The sequence below is a fragment of the Lathamus discolor genome, chromosome Z (genome assembly GCF_037157495.1).
Source record: "Lathamus discolor isolate bLatDis1 chromosome Z, bLatDis1.hap1, whole genome shotgun sequence".
In the NCBI taxonomy this organism is placed as follows: domain Eukaryota; kingdom Metazoa; phylum Chordata; class Aves; order Psittaciformes; family Psittacidae; genus Lathamus; species Lathamus discolor.
The window spans coordinates 84336988-84359525 of NC_088909.1; the positions used below are offsets into that span (position 1 = coordinate 84336988).

Here is a 22538-nt window from a genome sequence, read left to right on the forward strand (position 1 = left end):
TGGCTTGTAGTATTAGTAGTTCTCAAGATGGCAGTCACTAAAACTATGTTAAAATTTAAGGAGGGAGAAGCAAAATGAGAGGCATAAGGATGTTTTAATGGTACTAGATACTGCAAGGTCTGCTAGGGCTGGAAGTGAAATAATACATAGTGTGCTGTTTCTAAATGGGAATTTCCAGTTTCCTCTTGAGTGTAGAGCTTCCTGTTCTTGGGCTTTATGAGATATCATCTTAAAATGAAATAAATGCTGTGGTGTAGCATGGAAGCTTTGGCAGTGGTTTGGGTATTTTTTTTTTTAATTATTTTTAAAAAAAACCCAAAAACCAAATACCTCAGAGCTTGACAAGTGTAGCTTCTAATCCAGTCCGCGGCACACATGGCAGGGTGGTTGGACTAGCTGATCTTTAAAGTTCCCTTCTAGCCCAAACCATGCAATATAATTCTGTGGTCTTCCAAAAGCAGCTACATTGCTTTAGGAATATAGACTGGGGAAAATATTCAGTGGTGTCTTTTTCTTTCCATGTTTGCAGAAAGTAAATTCCTGATGCAGACTAAGAAGGATTTTTTGCATAATTTTCAATGACAGACAAACTGGAATGAAGTTTGTTGAGAGTTTTGATTTCAGATATTTTGCTGGTTATACTTTTCTCTGTCACACCGTTCTTATGCTAGTCTATCTCAGTTCATTTCCAGTGTCAATGCTTGACTTCCAGCATCCTAAAACAAGGAAAATTACATTACAATTTCAGTGGTTTTTTTTTGTTTGTTTGTTTGTTTGTTTTTTTGTGTTGGGGGTTTAGCCTGGTTTCACACAGTCTAGAATAAGACTGGTTTGCACTTTGTCAAATTTTGCTCTTTTTACAATCTGAAGATAATATGAGGCCTTGACTACAACCTCAAATAGGTGTATGCTCTTCATGTTTGTAAGCAGCTTTAAGAGAAGTGGGTCTGCAGGACAGACTGACAGTGTTTTTGTAGGACTTGGTTGTCTGCTGCTCAAAGTAGTGAAATAGTCAGCCCATGCAGCTTTTTATAATGAATGCAGTCATGAACACACTATTGAAAACTAAGATCTGGTTTTCTGTTAATGATTTCTGGTGAGACTGATAACTTCTTATTTTAGTACCGAAAGAGGTCAGATGCAGTTGTCATCCCAAATACCTTGTTCATGGGTCAGATCTTGACTGATTGCTGTCACCCTGTAAAGGCACTATTGGTGGTATTTTATTTATATCCCTCCTATAATTTTATTGCTGGTTTTTGTTTTAAGAACAGTTATCTGTTTTACTGGTTTAAGATTAATATTTATGTGGCTTCCAGTAGGTAGACTGCTTTAGGAGAGTCATGATTTGACTGCAATTGAACAGTATTCTGTTCCTATAATGTATCAGATGTTGGGGATTTAATGTATAGGCCAGAAACATGCATATTTCAACCCAGCCTATAAGTATTGTCCTATGTACTTCTGCAGCCACACATCTCCATGAAGTTCTAGCTTAGATGGAAAATAGAAGGTTTTGTTACCCAAGATACAAGAACACTTATTTTTAAGTTATATAAATTATTTGGGGGTTGGACTAGATGATCTCCAGAGGTACCTTCCAACCCAAACAATTCAGGTTGGAACTATAGGCTTCTTGGAAGATACAGCAAGTGTTAGGCAATTACAAAATGGGCAGATTTTTGAGTGGCCACACAAATATTACTGAAATTGTAATCGTTAGATTTGGTGCTTCATTTTTGATTTTGCCATTTTTGTAACAGTGTATATATATACATGAGAAGAAGTTGGCTTGAAATTTAGTGACATATTTTCCATAATTTCTTTTTTCCAGATCAAAGACAGTCTGCCCTTGATGTTCTCAGGAAACTCAAGGCTCCACCTACTTTTTTGACTGCAACCAGCCTTTCTGCCATGATGAGTGGAAGTGATGAAATATATGCAAACTCCATGGTAGTAGACCAAGTAAGCTTATGTTTTATCTTTTGGCAATTTTTTCACCATCTTCTGTTAAAGTAACTTTTTTGTGTGATAGTGGGATCTTCTGAATGTCAGCAGTGGTGTATGGCCAATTAGCAAAGTTCTAAAATAAAACCAGTAATACCTAACTCTTCTGTATTTTATAACCTATTTATGAGATCCATTTTAATAGATTTAGTTGGTGAATGATTAGGAATTATTCTCCCTAGCCTGTAGGAAGAACTCCAAGGCAACTCTTACTGTCTTTTCTGTGTGTTCGTGAGCTAAATGGTGTTTACTTCTTTCTAAGAAACATTAACACAATATAACTTGCTCACATGCACTCAGATTTTCTGAATTCTATGTACATTCACAAAAGAGATAAGTCTGCTGATGCTGGCTAATATTAGAAGAAGCTTAGGAAATAGGTGCTGGAAAATCAGAAGTGCATGATATGTAGGCTGATTTTTCCAAGTTAAATTGCATAATGTTTGAGTTCTCTTCCGTATGGCTCCCAGACTAATGTATTATGAATATTTTTTGCTTGACTCAAGGCTATTTTTTAATAAAAGCTATAAATATATGAATCAATATCTTTAACACAAGGCATAAATATGAGCAAGAAATCCAGCAGACTTTCAAATACAAATTCATTGCTACTCTAATTATGGAAAAATCAATGCAAGGTCTAGAATCTCCTACCATATAACTTGCCTTCAACTCATGCACTGTAAAAAATAGGTGAAAATAAAAGGCAAAATATATAACCATAAATGAAATGGAAAACTAATCTGGTCTTTGTTCTTTGACAGTTTATCTCGTTACTGCCTCTTACCAACATTATTTTTTTTCTCTGCAGGCTGGAGATTTAAAGACTAACTATGTGAAAAGTGAAACATGTCTTAACCCCACCAACTCAATCATGAAGGCTAAGAGCTCTTCATCTCCTTCTCTTGAGAAGAATGACCAATATATGTATGTTACAAATGAAGAAAACCAAAGGCCATTGAAAAATGTAGAAAATACAGGTGTAAGACATACTGATCTGCATGGAGCAGATTCATACCTTACATTCAAGACTCATGGATTTATTAAAGATAGGGACCAACTGTATGCTGACATGAAAAAAAAAAGGTATGAAATTCACTTGATGATATGGCCAGAATAAAGATTATTTTTTATAACCTTTTACTTCAAAATATGTAGAATATGTAGTGATGTAGAATATGTAGTAGCGGAATATGTAGTGATAAATATTATTACTGAGATAAATCAGTAGTTTTAATCACTGATATTTAAATTGTCCTAATGATCTGTTTTCGTAAAATTGTTATGAAGACATTTTAAACAAAAATCTCACCCATGCTTCCCTCAGTTTTATTGTCTGTTAAGAATATAGACCAAAGTCTGTTGAACTCTCTGGGAATCTTTCTATTCTTTGCACTGGCCTGAACCAGCTTGTTCCTGAGAACATGTAATTTTTACCTCAAAAGACACAGTACAGAATACAGCTCTGTGTTTCTGATAGGTTCTGGCTGTTTTCTGCTCTTCTGCTGGTATACAAGTTTTGTTGCCAGGAGGCGCTACTCCAGATGGATTTGAGTTATGGTTGGAACTGGCTGGATTCAGGAATGCAGAGAGCTTTGAAGATGAAAACTATAAACTTTGTTGTTACCAATTAATAAATTTCCACGATAGAAAGGCTTTACTATTTCTCTGGAAAGAAGGGGTGTGAAATCAGTTCCTCCTGTAGAAGAGGAAATTTGAATCTGTCTCTCACCTTTCAAAAGTGTTTGGACCAGTTGGAGGTAGGGCATCAGATCTATGTAAAAATAGTAAGGAAGCAGTATTATCTGTTTGTTATCAATTAAAGTGGGGAATAACATTTTCTCTACCTTAATTTTGAGTTTCTTATGCAACTGTGAGGTCCCCCTAGACAGAATCTTTTAACACAGGTAGTGGAACAAATATCAGACTACGAGTTATTCTTTCCCATAAAAACCTTTTATTTTTGCTAGCTTTTATTTTTTGCTATGTGGCAAGTTACTTAGCAGGTCTTTAAACCAGCTTTTTAAGTCAGAAAAGTTCCCTGGGTTAGTTACCCCCACTAAGACATGTATGCTTGACTGCTGACATAGACACATATTACTTTTCCAATTTTAAAATGCGACAGTAACTTAATGCAGATAGGTAACTTGTCTTTGAGATGTCACGTGGGCTGTTGCGAGGAAATATTGCAAAAGATGGTCTCCAGAAGTGTAATGAGGATGTAGTTTTCGGCAGTATCGGTATATTTGCCCTTCAACAAACTGTAGTGGTGTGTGAAGGAATTGTTTTGCTATTATTCCTGGAAGGAACTTTGGCTATTTAGAAATACCACACATAATTCAGTGTTCTATGTTGTAAGGCTGGAATGTTGCAAGCAGTCAACCGTTCCTTCCAGTAACTCTGATGGAGACCATGAACTTGCTCTTGCAGTTAATGGGACCCATCCTGCTGCTCGGAAACCTTGCTAATCAAATAGTGTCTAGGTGTTTGAAGTACTGATTTAGCCAGAGATTGTTTAGCCTGTTTATAGTTCTGTATGTTTTTAAATTTATAGCTTTTGAAGTGCATCTTATGAACTGTCTCAGACCCTCCTTCATCTCTTTTGTTATTTCTCTTTCATCCTGGATCAAGTCACGGATGTAGAAAAGATAGATCTTTGAATAGCCATTACATACATTTCAAATACACACATATCCATATAATTATTGAACAAAATATTCATAATACCCACGTCTTAATACTGAAATCTGAGCTAGTTGTCTCAGTTCTCCTTATCATTGATATAGACGGGAGGGTACATGTGTGGAATAAAATATCTAATTCTAAGGGAGATGCTAAACATTGGTCTGAAAGTCATCCTTCACATATGTCTGACTGTGGTGGGAGTTCGTGTGGTAACAAGCAATGCAAATGTATGTACTGCAGATCCAGAAGGTTGCATCGGGTGAGGCCTGTACAGAGTGACTGAGAAACTTGACCAAGTGACTTCAAACCTGAGAAGGGCCTCAGAGTGTGACTTAATCTGACATAATCATGGTGTTTTGGGTTGTCACTGAACAGAGTATCCAGCAGTATTTTGATTGTTGCATTAAGGTTGAAATGTATTATTACTTGAATTCATGGGAAATAAAGACTTCGTTGTCTGCTTCAGTTCAAGTCTTGATAACCTTGAAGTAGATGTCGGAAGTGGAGATGTTTCGGATAGATCCCGTGTTTGCTACCCTCCTCTCAGCTCTTCAGAAGCCACGGCTAGAAGCAGAGATGGATTAGATTTATCCACCAGTCTGCAGCCTGAGGTATTTGATACTATCTTGCTTTGCATTGTTTTCCTTTTAAGTAATTCACAGAAAACATCTGAGAAACATAGGAATCTGAAGGGGAAAAATGAGTTCCCAGTTAGCAGTTCTAGCCCCTCTGGAGAGCAGCACATATGGGGCTGTGGAGCTGGAGCTCCCTGTTTGTCGTGGTGAGGCTTGGCAGCAGCCATGGGAAAGGTCCATCAAAGATCTGCTTCAGTTTTGAAAAAAAGCATCATTTATTTATCAGAAGCATTTCAAAGGAAATATCTCAAGTTCAGTGATTCAGCATTTTCTAACCAAAAGCTATTTAGCGAGCAAATGTTTAACTAGCTGTAGTTGTGTGAAAGGGTAACAGCTTTGTAAAGTATAAAACCAGCCTGCTACCTGTTTCAGAACAGTTGCTAAAGTCAGGGAATTCCAGGGGGGTTTGTGCATTGACAAATGCAAATCTTTCCTGTTCGTTATGGTTTTCTCAATTTTCCTGGCTACATTAATTTTCATTAGATAGTGGTGCCATTTCTGAGATCTTCAGATACAAAGAGTGGGTTTTTTGTTTGTAGGGTTTCTTTATGTTTTTATTAGGCAGACTTTTTCCACTGTTAAGCTTTATCTGACTTTCAGCAAATGATTACATGAAAGGAGAAAAAAAAGTCCAGCACAAACACTGAATTCTGCTAGGGCTACTTTTAAAAACAATGAGGTAAGCAGTTTAGTAGTAGGCTCTGTTGAAATGTAAGTGATGTATCAAAAATCAGGTGTTTTCCTTTCAAGATCAGAAAATCTTTTCACACACAATAAAAGAAGAAAAATAAGTAAAGAGAAGGAGGCTAACGCCTTTCTTTGGAAACTCAGGCATCGACAATTACCAATGCAGGGTGTTAGTCTTCAGGAAATGATTGTGAGGTATTAAAGTAATAACATCAATGGCTCCTTTGGTAAAAGAAGATAGCTTGGTCATTTGATATAATGGCCGCAGTGCTGTTTGGATGGTGCTTGCCACCAACCTGGAGTAGAATGTGAGCTTTTTATTACCCTTTTAGTCTAATTTGCACCCACAGATTATTTCCTGTAATATACAAAGATTTATTGTGGTGGAAGTATGACAGACTTCAAGTCATCAAAAATTGTGCTTAAACCTTTAAAGGAACCAAGAAAACGTGTGTGTGGTCAGTCACCTTTCTTCCAGAAATTCTATCACTGCCTTCTTTTGTTTATGTTACTGATGCATTTCAAAATGATACAAATTTTAATTTGCTGCGATTTCTTGTAGGAATGTGCAGTATCTGGGATTCGGTCACGCTCCTATTCCTACTCTTCTCCCAAAGGTGTATTAGGAAGACCTCACCTTCCTCGAGACTTTGCAGCTGGGGATTCAAATGAAGGTCAGTGCTCTGGCTTTGCACCTGCACAGCCTCAGCCCTTGCCTGCCTGCTTCAGGTGCAGTGCTGATGGCTTTACTCAGGCCTGTCCTGTACATGGACCTTGCCAATACTCAGGAAAGCAGAGTCCAATTGTCTTTTAGTACCTCGACTGTTGTTCCTTGCTCTTCTCCCATCTACTCCCCCATCATGCTCTCCCCTGATGTAGCAGCTGATCCTCAGGAAGGCACAAACTGGGAGACCATTAGTCAGAAAAAGTAATGCAGGCAAGGGCAGTAATCCTTTTGGAAGACCCTTACCCCAGCCTCCTGCTGGGTGCCCAGCAAAGACATGAGGAAGCTCTGGATGGCACAGGAGAGGTGTCAAAGAGGGTGGGTGGCCCAGCTTCCTGCAGATCCTGGGGAGCATCTGAAACATGGATGGGCTATTATAATCTCCACAGGAATAAACCCCACCCTCTCCATTAAGTAGAGTCACAGATGTTTGTTTCTGCAAGAAGCTTGTAATTTTTTACAAACTGTTTTTAACATGTTTTGTTTCTGGACAGTAACTTAAATACAAACTTAAATACAGAAGACTTTTCGCAATGATGGCATGGGTTATGTTCGAGAAACATACAAAGCATGAGATACCTATATCTGTTAGCTTTTCATATAGACGACATCACTTAAAGACACCCCCCCCCCCCCTGCATTTCTAGGGGCTTGGCCTCTGTCATTGTCATACTTCCAGCTTGTCTCTCCCTCCAGTGTACCTTTAGCTTTCCGCCAGTCCTGAGCAGGAGGCAGGATGTGTCAGTTACAACGAACCAGATCCGATCAACACACAGGGAAGTTGTGGGTGCCCCATCACTTTAAGTATTAAAGGCCAGACAGGATGTGTCTTCATGCAACCTGATGTAGTGAAAGATGTCCCTGCTTGTGGTGTGGGGGTTTGGACTAGGTGACACTTGAAGGTCCCTTCCAACCCAAACCATTCTGTGCTACTATGACACCAAATATAAAAACACACAAAAGTTGGTGAAATTTTACGTTACCTTTGCAACCAGATAACAAATTCAAAAGCTGTTGGGAAGGTGAGATGGAGAAAGCTGGTGGGCAGGCATACATTGCTTGCAGACATCTTTTTTCCTTAAGAAACTGTGAAAAGCAGGTTTGTGATTGCTCAAATTTACTGTAAGATTCCATGTTCCCTTGTAAGGAGGAGCATGTACAGCAGTCTGCAGCATGCAGCTATGTTGTATTTTTCCACATCACTTAATGTATTTGTAACCATTTGTATCTACCAGATTAGGTGAGAAGTCTGGCAAAACAAGGCAGAAGAAAAAGAGGAAAGTATGCCACAGAAGTAGAGGATGGGCAGATCAGCAAAGTCCAGTTCATGTTCTTAAAGTTAAACCAGAATTCCTTTGACCTCGCAGCTAAGGAACTGTTGGTCTCACTTCATCCAGACACCATTACCTGCTCTGATCTGATCTGGGCTCAGGCCTATGTCTTCATTCTCTCTCCCCTTCCTCCTGGGTCAGTCAGTGCTGGACCTTTACCTGTCTTGTGGAGAAGGTAGAAACTCTTTCCTGCCCATGCTTTGGAAGCAGTCTGTTCTGCAGCCTGCCCTGCAGGTGCGCTATACTGCTGGGAGGGAGGGTGGTGGTTTGCTGAGGTTCCTGCTGGTGCATCCCTGCCACCAGCACCTCCTGCCTCGTCCCTTTCATCTGCAAGAACAGGAGCATTGAACAGTGTTTGGCAGCTGGCTGTGGTGACTACTGTGTGAGGCAGGCACAGCTCTGCTTGCTTTGAGCAGTTGTATCTAAGCATGGGACTAACCCAGGAGCTTAGTCCAAAAAGCTGGGTTGGGTAGTTCATTGTGATCTCTATGGCCTGTAGTGTGGTTGTGTCTGGGTGTGTGCAGGTGTCTGCACACTGAAAACCTGCCTGTTCCTCTCTGCCTAGCTGCCAGCATTTAAAACATCTTGCTGAGGGCTTAGTGATTCAGAAGGGAGGTGCTACTGACCTTTTAAGTTGAAACCTAAGCCAAAGCAGATGAACACAGAACGGCAGTAGGAAGGTCTTTCTTATGTGAAGTATGAGGAAAAAAAGTGGGAAATCACTCTCCATTGCTGATGAAAGCTTTTCAGTATGCTCAGATTTAAAACAACTACCTGCTTTTATTTAAGAAGGTATTACTAGTCTGTAACAGTAAAGGATTTGTCCCTGCTCTATAGATGGTGTGCTCATGAACAGTGGTCGATCCCTTCTTCAAGCTCTTTCACTCTCTAAGTCAGTGTCTCTGCTCCACCCTTGTAGTAAGTACAATGCCAACCCCACAACGCTGTTTTGCATGAGGCTGTTTGCATCTCCCGTGGGTACATGGCCTTCATTTCTTCCAAAAACATCCTGAGGCACCTATTGTGCCTGACAGCTAACTGAACTGCCATTTTAGTCTTGCTTCTTCTTTCGTGTCTTCTGAACCATACCTGTAATAGCTTTGCAAAGTATGTCTGGAAGATGGAATGGCTTCTAATGTGGAAATGGTGAAGTGGTGTGTATTTTATTATTTCTTCCAGAACAACCCCACTGAATTGCTTTTCTTGAATTTTGCTTTTTAGACAGTTTGTTGGAAAGTATCTGCTTGAGTCCTCTCTACTGTTCGTGGGATGTAAACTTACAACACTAAATATCCTGTGCATTACGCAGACTAGTAATAATCCTCTTCATGTAAAGGGATTTAATTTTTTTTTAATACTGCAGATAAAGCTGCATGAGACAGGTAATTGCAAATGTTAAAAGACTGTCATTAAGGTATTTTACAACAAATTATGTGAAAAGCAAAATGAAGTCTGAATCATTCAAGTCTGGGTTATTAAGAAAAAACAAATACTTTTCGTTATTCTTAAAACCAGACATTTCTGCAGAAACTGGCTTTAACTGATACCCATCTCAGTTCTGGCAGGTTCTGTCAACTAAACAAAGCTTACTAGGCAGTGGTCTTAGCCTAGGAAAAGCTGTTTCTAATGTATATATGTTTTTGCTTTCCTAATTTTCAATGACATCGCAAGCCTGTAATAACAAGCTTATGGCCTGGTGGAGGTCGCACGTTTCAGATAAACGTGACGACCTCGCAGCCTGAGTGCCCTATACGCGTTCCTGTCTTGCAGAGCGAGCATACAGTCTGCCGGAGCACTGCCGGGACAAAAGGTACGGGTGCGTGCCGCACCATACCGCGATGAGGGCGCCGGGAGCGGGTGCAAGAATGCCATCTAGGGAGCGGAGAAGGGAAGAGGCCAAGGCACCTCTCGCAGCGGGGTTTTAGCTGCTGTTTAGGACACACTCACTCCCTGCCCGCCGGATCTGTAAGCCCACGCTTGAACTCGGGCTTGCTTCTTGCTGTCCTCACCGCGCTGCACAGCCCTCGGTGGGCATCTGCGGCACACCACAGAGGGACCTGCGCCGCCGGGATGTGCTCCTACCTGCCTTTGGACCATTAAGGTCCAGAACGGCTTAATGAAAGTAAGGGGTATTTGGTACCAGTTGTGAACTACGTGTGCTCATAACACATTGCACATCCAGAGTGCTCCATGGGCTAGTGGAGCGAGACAGGACAAGAGGTAACAGCCTCAAGCTGAGCCAATGGAGGTTTAGACTGGATATTGGTAATTTTTTTTTAACTGAAGGGTGCTCAGGCGTTGGAACAGGCTGCCCAGGGAAGGGTGGAATCACTGTCAGTGGAAGTGTTCAGAAACCCTGTAGAAGAGGCCCTTAGTGACATGGTTGAATCCTGGGCTTGGCAGTCCTGGGATAATGGTTGGACTTGATGATCTTAAAGGTCTTTTCCAACCTAGTTGATTCTATGATTCTAGTGCTACTCCTTTATTTGAAGAGGGATTGCAGAGTGTTTTTCACAACATCACCTAAACCCTCAAAATAACAATTAATTAATTGTAAATGTTAGGTGGAATAATCGCCATCCAGATTCTGCTTTGTTATAAGGGACTGTTCCCACTGGAATGAGTGGTTGTTGTTTTTTTTTTTTTTTTACTGGTCTTTGTTTTAGGATTCAGGAGGAGGAATGGAATAAATATATGGTACCCTCAAAAAATGAGTCTGAAAAATGTAAAGTGAGTCGAACTTTCAGCTTTCTGATGAACAGAATGACCAGCACACGGCATAAGTGCAAGGTAATTTAGGATTTAAATACATGTTGTTATATATAATTATGTCACTGTAATTAAATCAATTATATATGAGAATATAATTTTTTATGTAAAGTTGTTTATTACAAAACCACATAAAAATAGTAGGAAGAAACTTTTATCTTTTTTATTTTATTTTATTTTATTTTAAAACATATGCAGGATACCCTGAAATTGCCTTCATATTAAAACCAGCTTTCTTTTTAAACAATAACCTTGCTGAACATCATCAAGTATTTCCCTTGCCATTATTTTGATGTTATTAATAATCTCATTTGGCCATTTAGCCAAAGTTTATATGCATTAATTTCTTTCAAAAATAATTCTCTTTGTTAAATAAAGAGGTATGGGCCTGTGCTTGCAATTGCTCTCAACAAATAACTGAGTCTGTAACTTCTACATTGGCATGTAATCAGTTGAATTTGCCTTATTTGAAGTTAATGGAGTAAGCACTACTTAGAGTTAAATAATTGCAGACTTGAGGTCTTCACAATTGAAGCAAACTTACTACCAAAGGTAGATTAGAACATTTGTGGTTTAATTTTGAGACATCTGAAATTTAGATTAACAGCATAAATCACTTGAGAGATGGATCTGGCCTATGGGATCTTTTGAGCCAGCCTTTTGGCAATTTTGCAGTCTTTCTAGTACACCCTCCCATGCCCCAGGATATCAGTACATGAATCTTAAGGTGGTTGGCTGAGGCAGTATCTTCAAGGGTGTCAGAACTGGCTGTGAATATGTATGTCCGGTCCAGCAGCCATACATCAGCCTGTGCCTGTGTGGTCTCCTAAAGGATAACTACCAGGGCTGCTCAGAGATTGTGTACTGACATCAATAGAAGTACTGTAAAAATAGGCAGAATTTATTAAATTCCTTAAGGCCCTATTAAAAATAGGTTATTTCTAATGTCTTCTAAGACCTAAAAGCAAGTTGTCTAAATTTACATAACTGCAGCTTTAACTGTAGAGGCACGAGTTTGCTTGTACGCCTCAGGGAGATGTAGGCATTGGTATCTGTGTGCAGAGAGCCAGTAACACTTCTTAAATTTTATCATCTGACCCTTCCCTTTTTATAGTTTTATAAATGTATTTCTGCCAGTCCTCCATCATAATGCTGACTGGCTTAGCTGCCGGTGAAACCAATGCGTGTATCATTTTAGGACTTTAACAGTGTTGGATGTGATGATACAGTGTACTGTTACAAGACTTCTAGGACAAGGAATAAATATTTTAGAATGATTAAATTGCTTTTTTTCTAATGTCCCTTCCCCCCTCTCCTCCCTCCCCCCCCCCCCCCCGCCTTTGCTCTTGGGGATGAAGACAAAAAATAAAGATACCAAAGATAAAGAGAAATTGAACAAGCACAATTTTACAAATGGGACCTTCTCAGGAGTTATGCCATGTATGGCCTGTGAAAAGGCGCTTCTAGGAAGAGAGTCACTGCAGTGCTCTTGTAAGTAGTTGTTGGCTTTTGCATGTGAACTTACAGTGCTCTGAATCCTGCCTTGAGATTCTGATTCAGTGTTTTGTTTCAAAAAGAAACCTTACTTAGGTTTGGATGCACCTCCTTTATGTAGTTGGATGCATCTCCTTTATGTAATGATCTGAGGTTGGCAAGGGCGAGGGAGGAAGGACAGCACTTGATGGATTCAGAAGGGACCACCACTATCTCCCAGCACATTAGGCAAAAACTTCTTCCTAGCAAGGGGCTATAACATGAAAGCATTCTCAGGGCTACTTTAATAATGGGACCTGAAGGAGGAAAAAAGGTGAAGCGTCGGAGTAGTATTTTCTGTAGGCTGGAGACCTTGTGCCAGGTTTTGAAATATGCCTTCTCTTTCAGATTGCAACATGATTGTGCATAAGAGCTGCAAGGAATGTGCTCCTGTGTGCACCAAGGTAACCTCCTACACCACACTGTTCTTACTAGAGCACATCTGCTTTCCAAGGGGTCTGAAAACATCATTAAGAAAAAACAGAAAGCGCACACAGTCTGCCAAGACCCAGTGTCTGTATGCAAAAGTCTGTAAGGGTGTCGAAATATCTAACGTGAGCAAACAAAGCAAGCACTGTGCACGAACAACACTTTTTAGAATAGGGTCAAAAAAGATTTTAAAGTGGTATTTCTGTTTTTGAAGAGTTGCAAGTTCAAACTGTGGTGTGCCAGGAGGGATGCAAAAGGGGTTAAAAAGAAGGGCTCCTCAAAACCCTTGTTTAGCTGGGTTTTGCATGGGTGGTGGCTTGCAGGGAGAACATGTTTCCATACAGACTCTTCAACATAAACAAGCTGTAAACAAGCCTAAAATAAATCAGGTGAGTTTTTGCTATTTTGGTTATAGTTGTCACGTCATAGTTTTGCACAAATTTCTGGTCAGCTTTAGGGCATTAAGACAGCTGAAGTGGCAGTTCTAATTACTGCAGTGGATAGATTATTTGTCAAGAGCAGGCAAGAACCCCCACCACTCATGACTTACCTCAACAAGAATGAGGTGCAGAAAACTTTCACTAATAAAATACATGCCTAAGCACAGAAGGCTCTTGCTATGGGTTTTGCAAAAGTCCTGTCTGAAAGGGGGTTTGATTCTGCCTTTGATAAACAGGATTCCTCCGGTAGTGCCCTGCCTGTCCTCCAAGCTTATCTGAATATAAAGTCTTGAATGGTAACTCCTTTACTTGCAGCATTCGCAGGCAATATTTATATAGGGAAAACAGGGTTCTGTAACTCAGTGGCAAGCTTCTCTGTTTTGAATAAACAGATTCAGTTTTGTATTGTAGTACAAATATTATAATTGTTCTTTGACTATTGTATTGTTATCTGCCATTATTGTATTGTATTGTTATCTACCATTAACTAGTAAACCCGCATTTATTACTTATTAGTAGAAATTAGGACCATAATTTAGGAACACTTTTCTGAAGCCTATTTGTGTGATGATACATGGAAGTGAGTTACTGACTTAACTACTCAGTATGTTATCAGTTGTGATTTCATTGCAGTATCACAAAGTTCTTTCTTTTTTCTTTTTTTTTTTTTTTCAGAAATCCCAAGAGAGGTACCATAATAAAAGCAAAACCTCTGCTGGTGTAACAAGTAAGTTAGGAGATGTAAACCTAGCACTTGTAAGTTAAGCTTTGTTAAAAACCTTGGGACCAACAACATGAACTTTCGTGCATCATTTTTGTGTCTCTATTTTCATTTCAATATCTGTAAGAAAGTGTGTGTGTCTCTAATAGTAGGATTTTTAAAATAGTAGGATTTTTAAAAGAGATTACTGTTGAATTAACTCATCTACTAAAATGAGTGGGAGTTTTGCTATGTTTTGTTTTTGGCAAGAATGAAAATTGAAAGTAGTTAGTTCTCTCTTGTGCTTTTGAGTATGTCGTTCATTGAACGTGCAAATATTTGGGTCTCTTATGTTCAGGTTGCAGTGTTAGAGCATGTATGATTTGAGATTGTTTTCAGTAATATCCGTGCTGGACCTATTTCACTTTGCCTACAGGCTTATCTTTATATTCTGTGGGAGACTATCATGGTCTTGTACCATGGGAAGCAGACATTCTTTATACTCAGTATGGGTCAATATGAACACCAGGTAGTGTTTCTCAGTACAAACGTGCTATTGATGTTATACTCTACGTTGTTTATCAAAATGTGCTGTGCTTTGCCTCACAGATTCCCTGCCTGGAGATACTTCACAAACGGTGCTCTTCCCAGCACATTCTTCTTCCTCTGTGCCTATCAGACTGCCTGCTGGAAGGAGGGAAGCCTCACAACAGTCCCAGTTCTTGTCCAAAAGTGTTCCCAGTGCCATTTTTGAAAGGTAAAGGGTAGCTGCTAAATAGTCCCCTATGCTAAATAGTACCTGCTATGCTAAATACATCAAATTTCTAGGAAAATTGATACTATTAAATAAACATGGGATTTTTTTAATTTTTTTTTTTTTTCCTGCTGTAGAAAATCTATGCCATTTTCTGAACAAGATTCTGAGACTAGCACCTGGAGGTCCAAGTCACGGTCTGAAGAGATGTTACAAGCATTAGGGACTGTTTCTTCAACAGATCCTTTTATGGTGGAAGGTGAGAAGCATTGCACAGATGTTGTATTTTATAGCCTGTATTAGAAAGTGCAGAATAGAAAAACTCTTTATTAGATATAAGAAGTAACTTCATCTGCTGAAAGAACACCTATTTTTTACAATTACAATTGTGTCCCTCATTAAAATGTTACAATCAGACACATTAGTCCTAAAATACAAATTTTCCTTTCTTCCTTTTAACAAAATCTTTGATAACTTTTAGAATATTTTTGTGTGGTGGTAACATTTTAAAATAACAGGGATAAATGTATTTGGCATCCTTGCAGAACCAGAAGACTGACATATTTCTGTGCTTATCCATTCGTCTCCAATGACAGTATACATTGCAAAACGTAAACCTACGTCACTTGTATTTGCCCAGTGGCCCCAAAATCTTACCTCCCACTGGTAAACTGCCCTCCTAAAATGGCTGCATATCCTTGTGAAGTGAGTAGATACAGGCTTTTTCTATAGTTAGGTGTGAGACTGGGTTCCAGAGCTGAATGGCATTCAGTCACAAAGGATAGTGCAGATATCTCTCACTGGACATCTCCTTCCAAAAATGTTGGATTTTATTTTTAAATTTCAAAAAAGTTTCTTCAAGAGAAGAAGTATAAAAAGGATTTAATACGGTAAAAGAACAGTGGTTTCTTTTTTCTCCTACTCCCCCCCGTCACATTTGCATTTCAACACTTTGATGGTGATATTGACATCTGGCAAGCTTCTCTGTTGTAAAGCTGCTGATGATGTTTGCAGAAGCCTTGTCTAAAGTTCATCCCTGTGATGTGTTGCCCTTACTGTATGAGTACATCTGTGTGTTAATGAGATTATATGTTTTGTCACAGATTATGTGGATTTGTCTCAGTGGACTGATCTCCACACAGATGCACAAGAGTTTGAGGCAGAGTCCTGGAGTCATCTTGTGGAACCAATGTTCTGTAGAAAGCAAGAAAAGGATGTCATCAACAGGCAGGACGTCATTTTTGGTCAGTATTTCAAAGCTTCATGTAGGTTTAAAAGCAATTTGGCTTAGAAACTAGAGTGGGAACCTGCATGTTTTATGCTCAGAAGAATGAATGCTTCAACTCAGAATAATCAGAAGGTTCAAAGAACATTTTGGTCACAAATTACAATGTGTCCTAGAGCTAAGGAAATTGAGAGTACTGACTACTAGTGACATGTCTACCCTGTTCACAGAATGGTTGAGGTTGGAAATGACCTTGTCTGATCCCCAGCTCAAGCAGTTGTAACCCCAGTTTGTTCAGGGGGGTACAGTTGAGAAAACTATGCCAAAGCCAGATAAACTAAGTCTTCCTACTTACATAACCTATTAGATTTGAGGCTCACACAGAAAAAAATATAACTGTGTATTTGAATGTTGCTAAAGTCTGTCTTAGGTGTGCAAAATGTTCAGGTGGTTACAATACTATGCTGTCTTCTCTTATGCTGCAGAGCTGATGCGAACTGAAATGCATCACATCCATACCCTGTTCATTATGTCTGAAATATTCAGGAAAGGGATGAAGCAAGAACTGCAACTGGATCACAGCACAGTGAACAGAATATTCCCCTGCTTAGATGAGCTACTGGAGATACACAGGCAATTCTTTTGCAGAATGAAGGAGAGACGGCAGGAATCATGTGAGGCAGGGAATGAATGTAATTTTGTCATCAGCAGAATTGGAGACATCCTTGTGCAGCAGGTAGAAGCATCAGCTCTGTTAATCCTTTATGTACTTAAGTTTCCCAAATTGAACAATTTATTTACTTTAAAACTTTTGTGGGCAAGAAGAGGGTTATGGTTACCTCATAAAATTCAAAGGCTGTTCCCTCAAGATTGTTACAGGCTATTGAAATAGCAGTGAGAGAAGACTTAATAAGAAGTAAGTGTGATGAACTTGGAATGAACTTCTACCTATGTGGTACAAGTGACAAGGAAAGTAATGAACTTGGTCCTGTTCACAGTAGAAGGCCGCTGCAGTCCTATCATGCACTTCAAAAATTGAAGCGGTGGAATCACTTTTCTAACAGCTGAGCAAAAATGTGATGAACTGACTGGAGAAGAAACTACTCTTTCATTTCTTTTAGTGATCTGTCACAGTGCATCTTGAGTTGCTGCTCACTAAGAGAAGGGGTGGTAACAGCGTGTCTAGAGACCTGTATAGGTGGCTGTAGAACAGCTGTCTGCTTGCTAGTCACACTTCTAGCACTTCGTGCATTCCTTGCAGTCAGGAGAGTGTGGTTTTTCACCTCAGTCAGTCAGTTTTACTCCACTGAAATAAAGCATCTGAACCATTATCTGTCTAGAAGTTGTGTGGGGATCAGACAAATGCAAATAAATCTAAAGGGATTGTGTTTGCAAAGAGGTGAAGGAAGTGCTGTTACAATAATTGTTCTAGTTGTTATTGGCAAGACTGTAGGGAAGTTGCTTGTGCTCTACCCAGCCTATGTTCTTCCTCTTGCTCTTAAAACCGGTTTATTCTTTAGTGGCAGACCCTTTTTGTGAAATTCAGAGAACTTGAGAAACAAGTAACATTAAAGTTCTGTATTTGTACAAAATACACGAATTGAAGGTACACACTTTCTGATTAGGCGCACTAATGAGCATAATTCACTTACTAATTTCTTCAGTTCTCGGATGAAAATGCAACTAAAATGAAGAAAATATATGGAGAATTTTGCAGCCATCAAAAAGAAGCCATTAATCTCTTCAAAGAGTTGCAACAAAACAAGAAGTTCCAGAATTTTATTAAAGTAAGTTTATGTGGAAACAGATCACTATTGACAAAATGGTCAGGAAAATGACATGTAGCTTTTACTTAGATTTAGGATTGGAATAATATTCAGTAACTGACTTTTAATGGCCACTAAAAATGGCAAAAGTTTTTCCTCCTTAACCAGTGAGCCGATAAATTACATTTTTCTTTCAAATTTTAGAAAGCTTTGGCATCCAGTGTGCATTACACACATGTTCCTGTTATGGTACACCTCATACCTCAGGGCAGCAACTGTTCCTTGGGGATGGTTCAGATAACCAAGCATTTTGCTTTAGTTTATTCTAATGCATTTAGATCATATTTCTTATTAGTCAGTTGATGGTTTAATACGCTTTTGCTACTTAAGGTATGTATTTGTATCTGCAGCTGAGAAATAGTAACCTGTTGGCACGACGCCGAGGAATCCCTGAGTGCATTTTGCTTGTCACCCAGCGAATCACCAAATACCCTGTTCTGGTTGAAAGGATATTGCAATACTCAAAAGGTGAATAAAAGCTAAAGTATTGCTTCATGTCTGGAATCCTAGCACATTCCTAACTTAAGGAATATACAGTGCTGCAATATAACAAAAGGTGAAAGTCACTGCTCTGTAGAGAACAAGGGCAAGGTAAATATCTTCTGATCAGGCAGATGTCACCTAAACTTGGTGTCTGGTGTATGCAGTCTTTGTCAAGGCTGGGCTGTGAAGATTTTCAACACTCCAGCTGAGTAAGCTTGCAGCTGAGTAAGCCATAGAAGTCTAGAAGAGAATGCTTGTTTTAGGAAAAGACCTTGACTAGAGGATATGAACTAATTCAGGCATACATCTGCACCTTCTTGGAAATAATTCTGATGGAGTCTCTTGTAAGTAGGGCTAGGTAAATGTTTTGTAAATGACTTGCCAGTTTTTCAAACACAGCTTGAAAGACCTCTGGAATTTTGTAGAGCATTTTAGAAATACTAATAACTTACAGATATTGCCCCCCTAAATGGGCAGTAAAAAGCATTGGAGAAAGTTGTATAACCAAATGCAAACCCTTTATACTTCCAATCTTGTTTCAAGGGTTCAATATATTATATGATTTACTTAGTAAGTAAATTTTTTTAAATGCTAACAGCTCATAAATATGTCAGAAACTATTCAACATGCTGGTTTGACTTATGAGTACACCTGAGGTACATGTCGTCTTTTAATAACCAAGTCAAACAAAGGTAGATGCCTCTGATATATCTAGTGAATTGATTGCCAGGTTCAACTTAAAATGGCGTATTTATCAATTTAAACTTTGCATCATGCTGATTGCTCACGCAAGGAATGATATTTATCTTGAGTATCCTGACCACTAACGTGTTTATTTTTTGTTTCATACAGAAGGGACGGAAGAACATAAAGACCTATGCAAAGCCATTTGTCTAATCAAGGATGTGATTGCAGAAGTAGATTCGAAAGTGGATGAGTATGAGAAAAAGCAAAAACTGTTGGAAATTCTCAGTAGAACTGAAAACAAAACATACACCAAGCTGAAAAATGGCCGTGTTTTTAGGAAGCAAGACTTGATGAGGAAAGAGAGAATACTTCTTCATGAAGGTTTAGTGTACTGGAAGACAGCAACTGGTCGTTTCAAAGGTATTCCATCTGAGCAGTAAACCCCTTTAACTCTTTGTTTACAAATAATGTATGAAGATTGATTCATTTAATAATAAAAATATTATGATTTACTGCAAACACAAATTTCTGAAGTATTGAAAACATGCAATTAGTTGCTAGAAGAGTAATTGCAGAAGCTGCCATGGTTTCTGGGTAATCCACCGTGTATGGGTAACAGGACAAGTTCACACACAAAGCCATCAGCTGCATTTCTTCTTTCTGTCCCCTGCTTTTAGTTCATTGGTTTGCAGTTTCATCCTATAAAATTGAGTTTTGACTTCTACAATAGTACTGTTCACAGTGCTGGCTGTTGAAAACTGCATGAAAAATCATGTGCTGTCACCTCCCTCGACCTGCTGTCCATGGTGCTTTTGATGCAGCCCGGTACATGGTTGGCCTTCTGGGCTGCAAGTGCACAAAGCAGCCGGGTCATGTTGAGCTTCCTATCAACCAACACCCCAAGTCCTTCTTCTCAGGGGTGCTTTCAGTCCAGCCCTTGCCCATATGCCCATATAATTACATATACTGTAATTGTACTATATATGCTGTATATATAGTTCTAATTTTATGATAATTGTAATAACTTTAAATAATAAACAGTTATTTTCCTTTTCAATTTAAAAAAACATTCTTTTCTTTTTCTCATTTTAAGACACCTTAGCTCTGCTTCTAACTGATGTACTACTGTTCTTACAAGAAAAAGATCAAAAATACATCTTTGCGGCTGTTGTAAGTATATTACCAGATGTTTGAATATACACGTTGCACATTTATTAATATATTTCTCAAAAGTTAAGTCTTTTGGTAGGTTGTTCTCAACTTTTTTTCTTTTTTCCCACTCATAGGTTAAACTCTGCAAATGTTTTCAGAACAGTAATATATCAATATATGGAAAATTAAGTTTATTTTCAAAATTAAATCATTTTTTGAGGAAGAAGGATGCAAATTACAGAATGATATTTTTAGTGTCATGCCTCATTTGATTATGAAGGCTTGAAGTAAAGCAGGCTCTTTAAGTATCTAAAACAAATTTTAACTTCTGGTTCTGTAAAACAAGCCAGAAGAATAATTTTAACTGCAAATGTAGTAGTAAACACACATAAAATGGAGGAAAGGTCGTGCGGAGAAGCAAATTATAAAAATGTTATATGGATACTGTGCCTCAGTATCGCTTAGCCTCTGGGATTTACTTTTTACCACATTCCCAGTGCTTTACTTGTTCATAAATGTTAAAATATATATTAAAAAATAGTTATAAAGATGCCCGAATACTCAAAGCTTGCAGCTTCTTGTACCTGGTGAAGACATGTAATCTGACTATACCAGGATTAGAATTAGTCCAATTAATAGAAAAAATCATGCTCTTTTGAAAGTGTGTTTCCTAAGAAAGTAATTTTTTTTTTTTTTTTTTTTTTTTTGCTGTGACTGTTTCCCTCAGGACCAGAAACCTTCTGTTATCTCCCTTCAGAGACTTATAGTAAGAGAAGTAGCCAATGAAGAAAGGGGGATGTTTCTGATCAGTGCTTCATCTGCAGGGCCTGAGATGTATGAGGTTCATACCAATTCCAAAGAAGAACGTAACAACTGGATGAGGCATATTCAAGATGCAGTAGAAAGGTAGAGCAAAAGGCTTCTGGTTTTCACCCTGGCAGTCCAAAACAGACGGGAGATTGGTTGGATATTTGTGGCATCATTCTGTCTGTTCTGCGTTGCACTGAATCCATCCTTTGAGGCTGGGATTTCTGCTGAGCTCAGGATTCACAGACCCCAAAACCTCACTGTCACTTCTGCCAAATTTCTCATGTTACTTCTGGTTTCCCACTGAATCAGCAGACCCTTCCCACTCCCCATTGGAAGCTTTCCTCACCCTTACCTTTGGCACTGGATGCTTTCCAGAGTCCTGCAGGTGTCCATTCAACCATTTTGAGGAAATCCTCCATCATGCCTGTTATCTTGGTGTCAGTTCCTTAAGAATGGGGCCCAAGCCTATGGTTAGCACAGCAAACCTGCAGGAGGGCCAACCACCTATTTGCTGCATGATGCAGCCTTACCAGAATTAAAAAGAATCCTTCAGTCTGGTTTATGTCAGTTGCTGATTTTTAAAGAAGCAGACAGATGGCATGCTTCTGGATTGTAACAGAAGTTTGTGCTGATGTTGTGTTCTGTTTATTATGAACAGAACACTGTACTGAAGATGAATATGTGATGTGCAGATTTTGGTTTATCCACCTTTGTTTTTCTTTCATGTTTGAAGCTGTCCAGAGAAAGAAGAAGAAGGAAGAATGAGTGAATCTGATGAGGACAGACGTACTGCTGAGTCCAAAGCATGCAGAATGCAGAAATGTCAAGGTGCGGTACTTTTCCTGCCACTCTGATAGCTCCTGCATCCTGACAGTTCAGGATGAATGCATCATGCTCCCATACTGTCTGTTGGGTTCAGAGTGACTTGATAGGCAGAGCCACAGTGGAAGAAGCTGGGGTGGTCTGATGGTATAATGTGAGTTTATTGAAAGTGAGCCACCTTTTTCCCCAAACACTTCTTATTTTTGCCACATTACCGTAAGTATGAAAAGGAAAAATGGATGCTTTTGGAATAAACAGTGTATTTCCCAGATTAGCATCAGGGTCAGGTAGTTTCATGTGGAAATACTCAGATCTTCAGTGATTGTGTGGCTTTGTGCTTGTTTATGGCATTTCATCCTTTGCTGGTATTGTTTTCATCTGATAATGTAGCTAATAGGGATAAATTCTGCTTCTTTGGTTTCCCTACATGTGAATTCCACATCTTTATCCTGCTGTTAGGGAGAGAAATAACAGCCATGTTCTACCTGTGGAGAGTCACAAGAAAGTGCATCCTTTGCTGAGAAGCGTTCTTTGATGTTGAGGTACTGAATCAGTGCCTCTTCTAGCTGCCTGAGCAAAGAGCTTTTCCAGCATCGATCATTATGAGTACACAGGAAGTAGTTAGGCCCCAGAGTGCAGCCAAGACCACTTCAGCAGGGTAGAGCATTGCCCTAACTCTCCGCCAGGGTCTTTGCCAGCTTTCATGAGGACAGACTAGGGAATGAATTTTGATTCCTGGCCACTTAAAAAGGGCCTAGCTTGAGTCAGCAATGTCTATGTTGTGCCATAAGGATTAGAAGAGTGAATTTGGAATGTGCTTTGCCTGCATGATAAAAAAT

At 39.2% G+C, this 22538-nt stretch overlaps 1 protein-coding gene across 3 annotated transcripts in view; it reads left to right on the plus strand.

Annotated features, from left to right (window-relative positions):
• Window positions 1-22538, plus strand: part of ARHGEF28 (Rho guanine nucleotide exchange factor 28) — a 126076-nt gene that overhangs the window by 70334 nt on the left and 33204 nt on the right. For 2 of the 3 annotated variants that reach the window (XM_065661401.1, XM_065661399.1), the window contains 20 exons: window positions 1835-1965; window positions 2819-3093; window positions 5159-5303; window positions 6577-6688; window positions 8907-8987; window positions 9840-9879; window positions 10736-10859; window positions 12197-12329; window positions 12720-12775; window positions 13916-13967; window positions 14550-14697; window positions 14832-14953; window positions 15798-15938; window positions 16405-16655; window positions 17584-17706; window positions 18096-18213; window positions 19081-19335; window positions 20009-20085; window positions 20795-20973; window positions 21611-21705. In XM_065661401.1, coding sequence (XP_065517473.1) covers window positions 1835-1965; window positions 2819-3093; window positions 5159-5303; window positions 6577-6688; window positions 8907-8987; window positions 9840-9879; window positions 10736-10859; window positions 12197-12329; window positions 12720-12775; window positions 13916-13967; window positions 14550-14697; window positions 14832-14953; window positions 15798-15938; window positions 16405-16655; window positions 17584-17706; window positions 18096-18213; window positions 19081-19335; window positions 20009-20085; window positions 20795-20973; window positions 21611-21705 — 2658 coding nt within the window. The remainder of the gene's footprint in view (window positions 1-1834; window positions 1966-2818; window positions 3094-5158; window positions 5304-6576; window positions 6689-8906; window positions 8988-9839; window positions 9880-10735; window positions 10860-12196; window positions 12330-12719; window positions 12776-13915; window positions 13968-14549; window positions 14698-14831; window positions 14954-15797; window positions 15939-16404; window positions 16656-17583; window positions 17707-18095; window positions 18214-19080; window positions 19336-20008; window positions 20086-20794; window positions 20974-21610; window positions 21706-22538) is intronic. The other variant, XM_065661400.1, reaches the window with a different exon arrangement.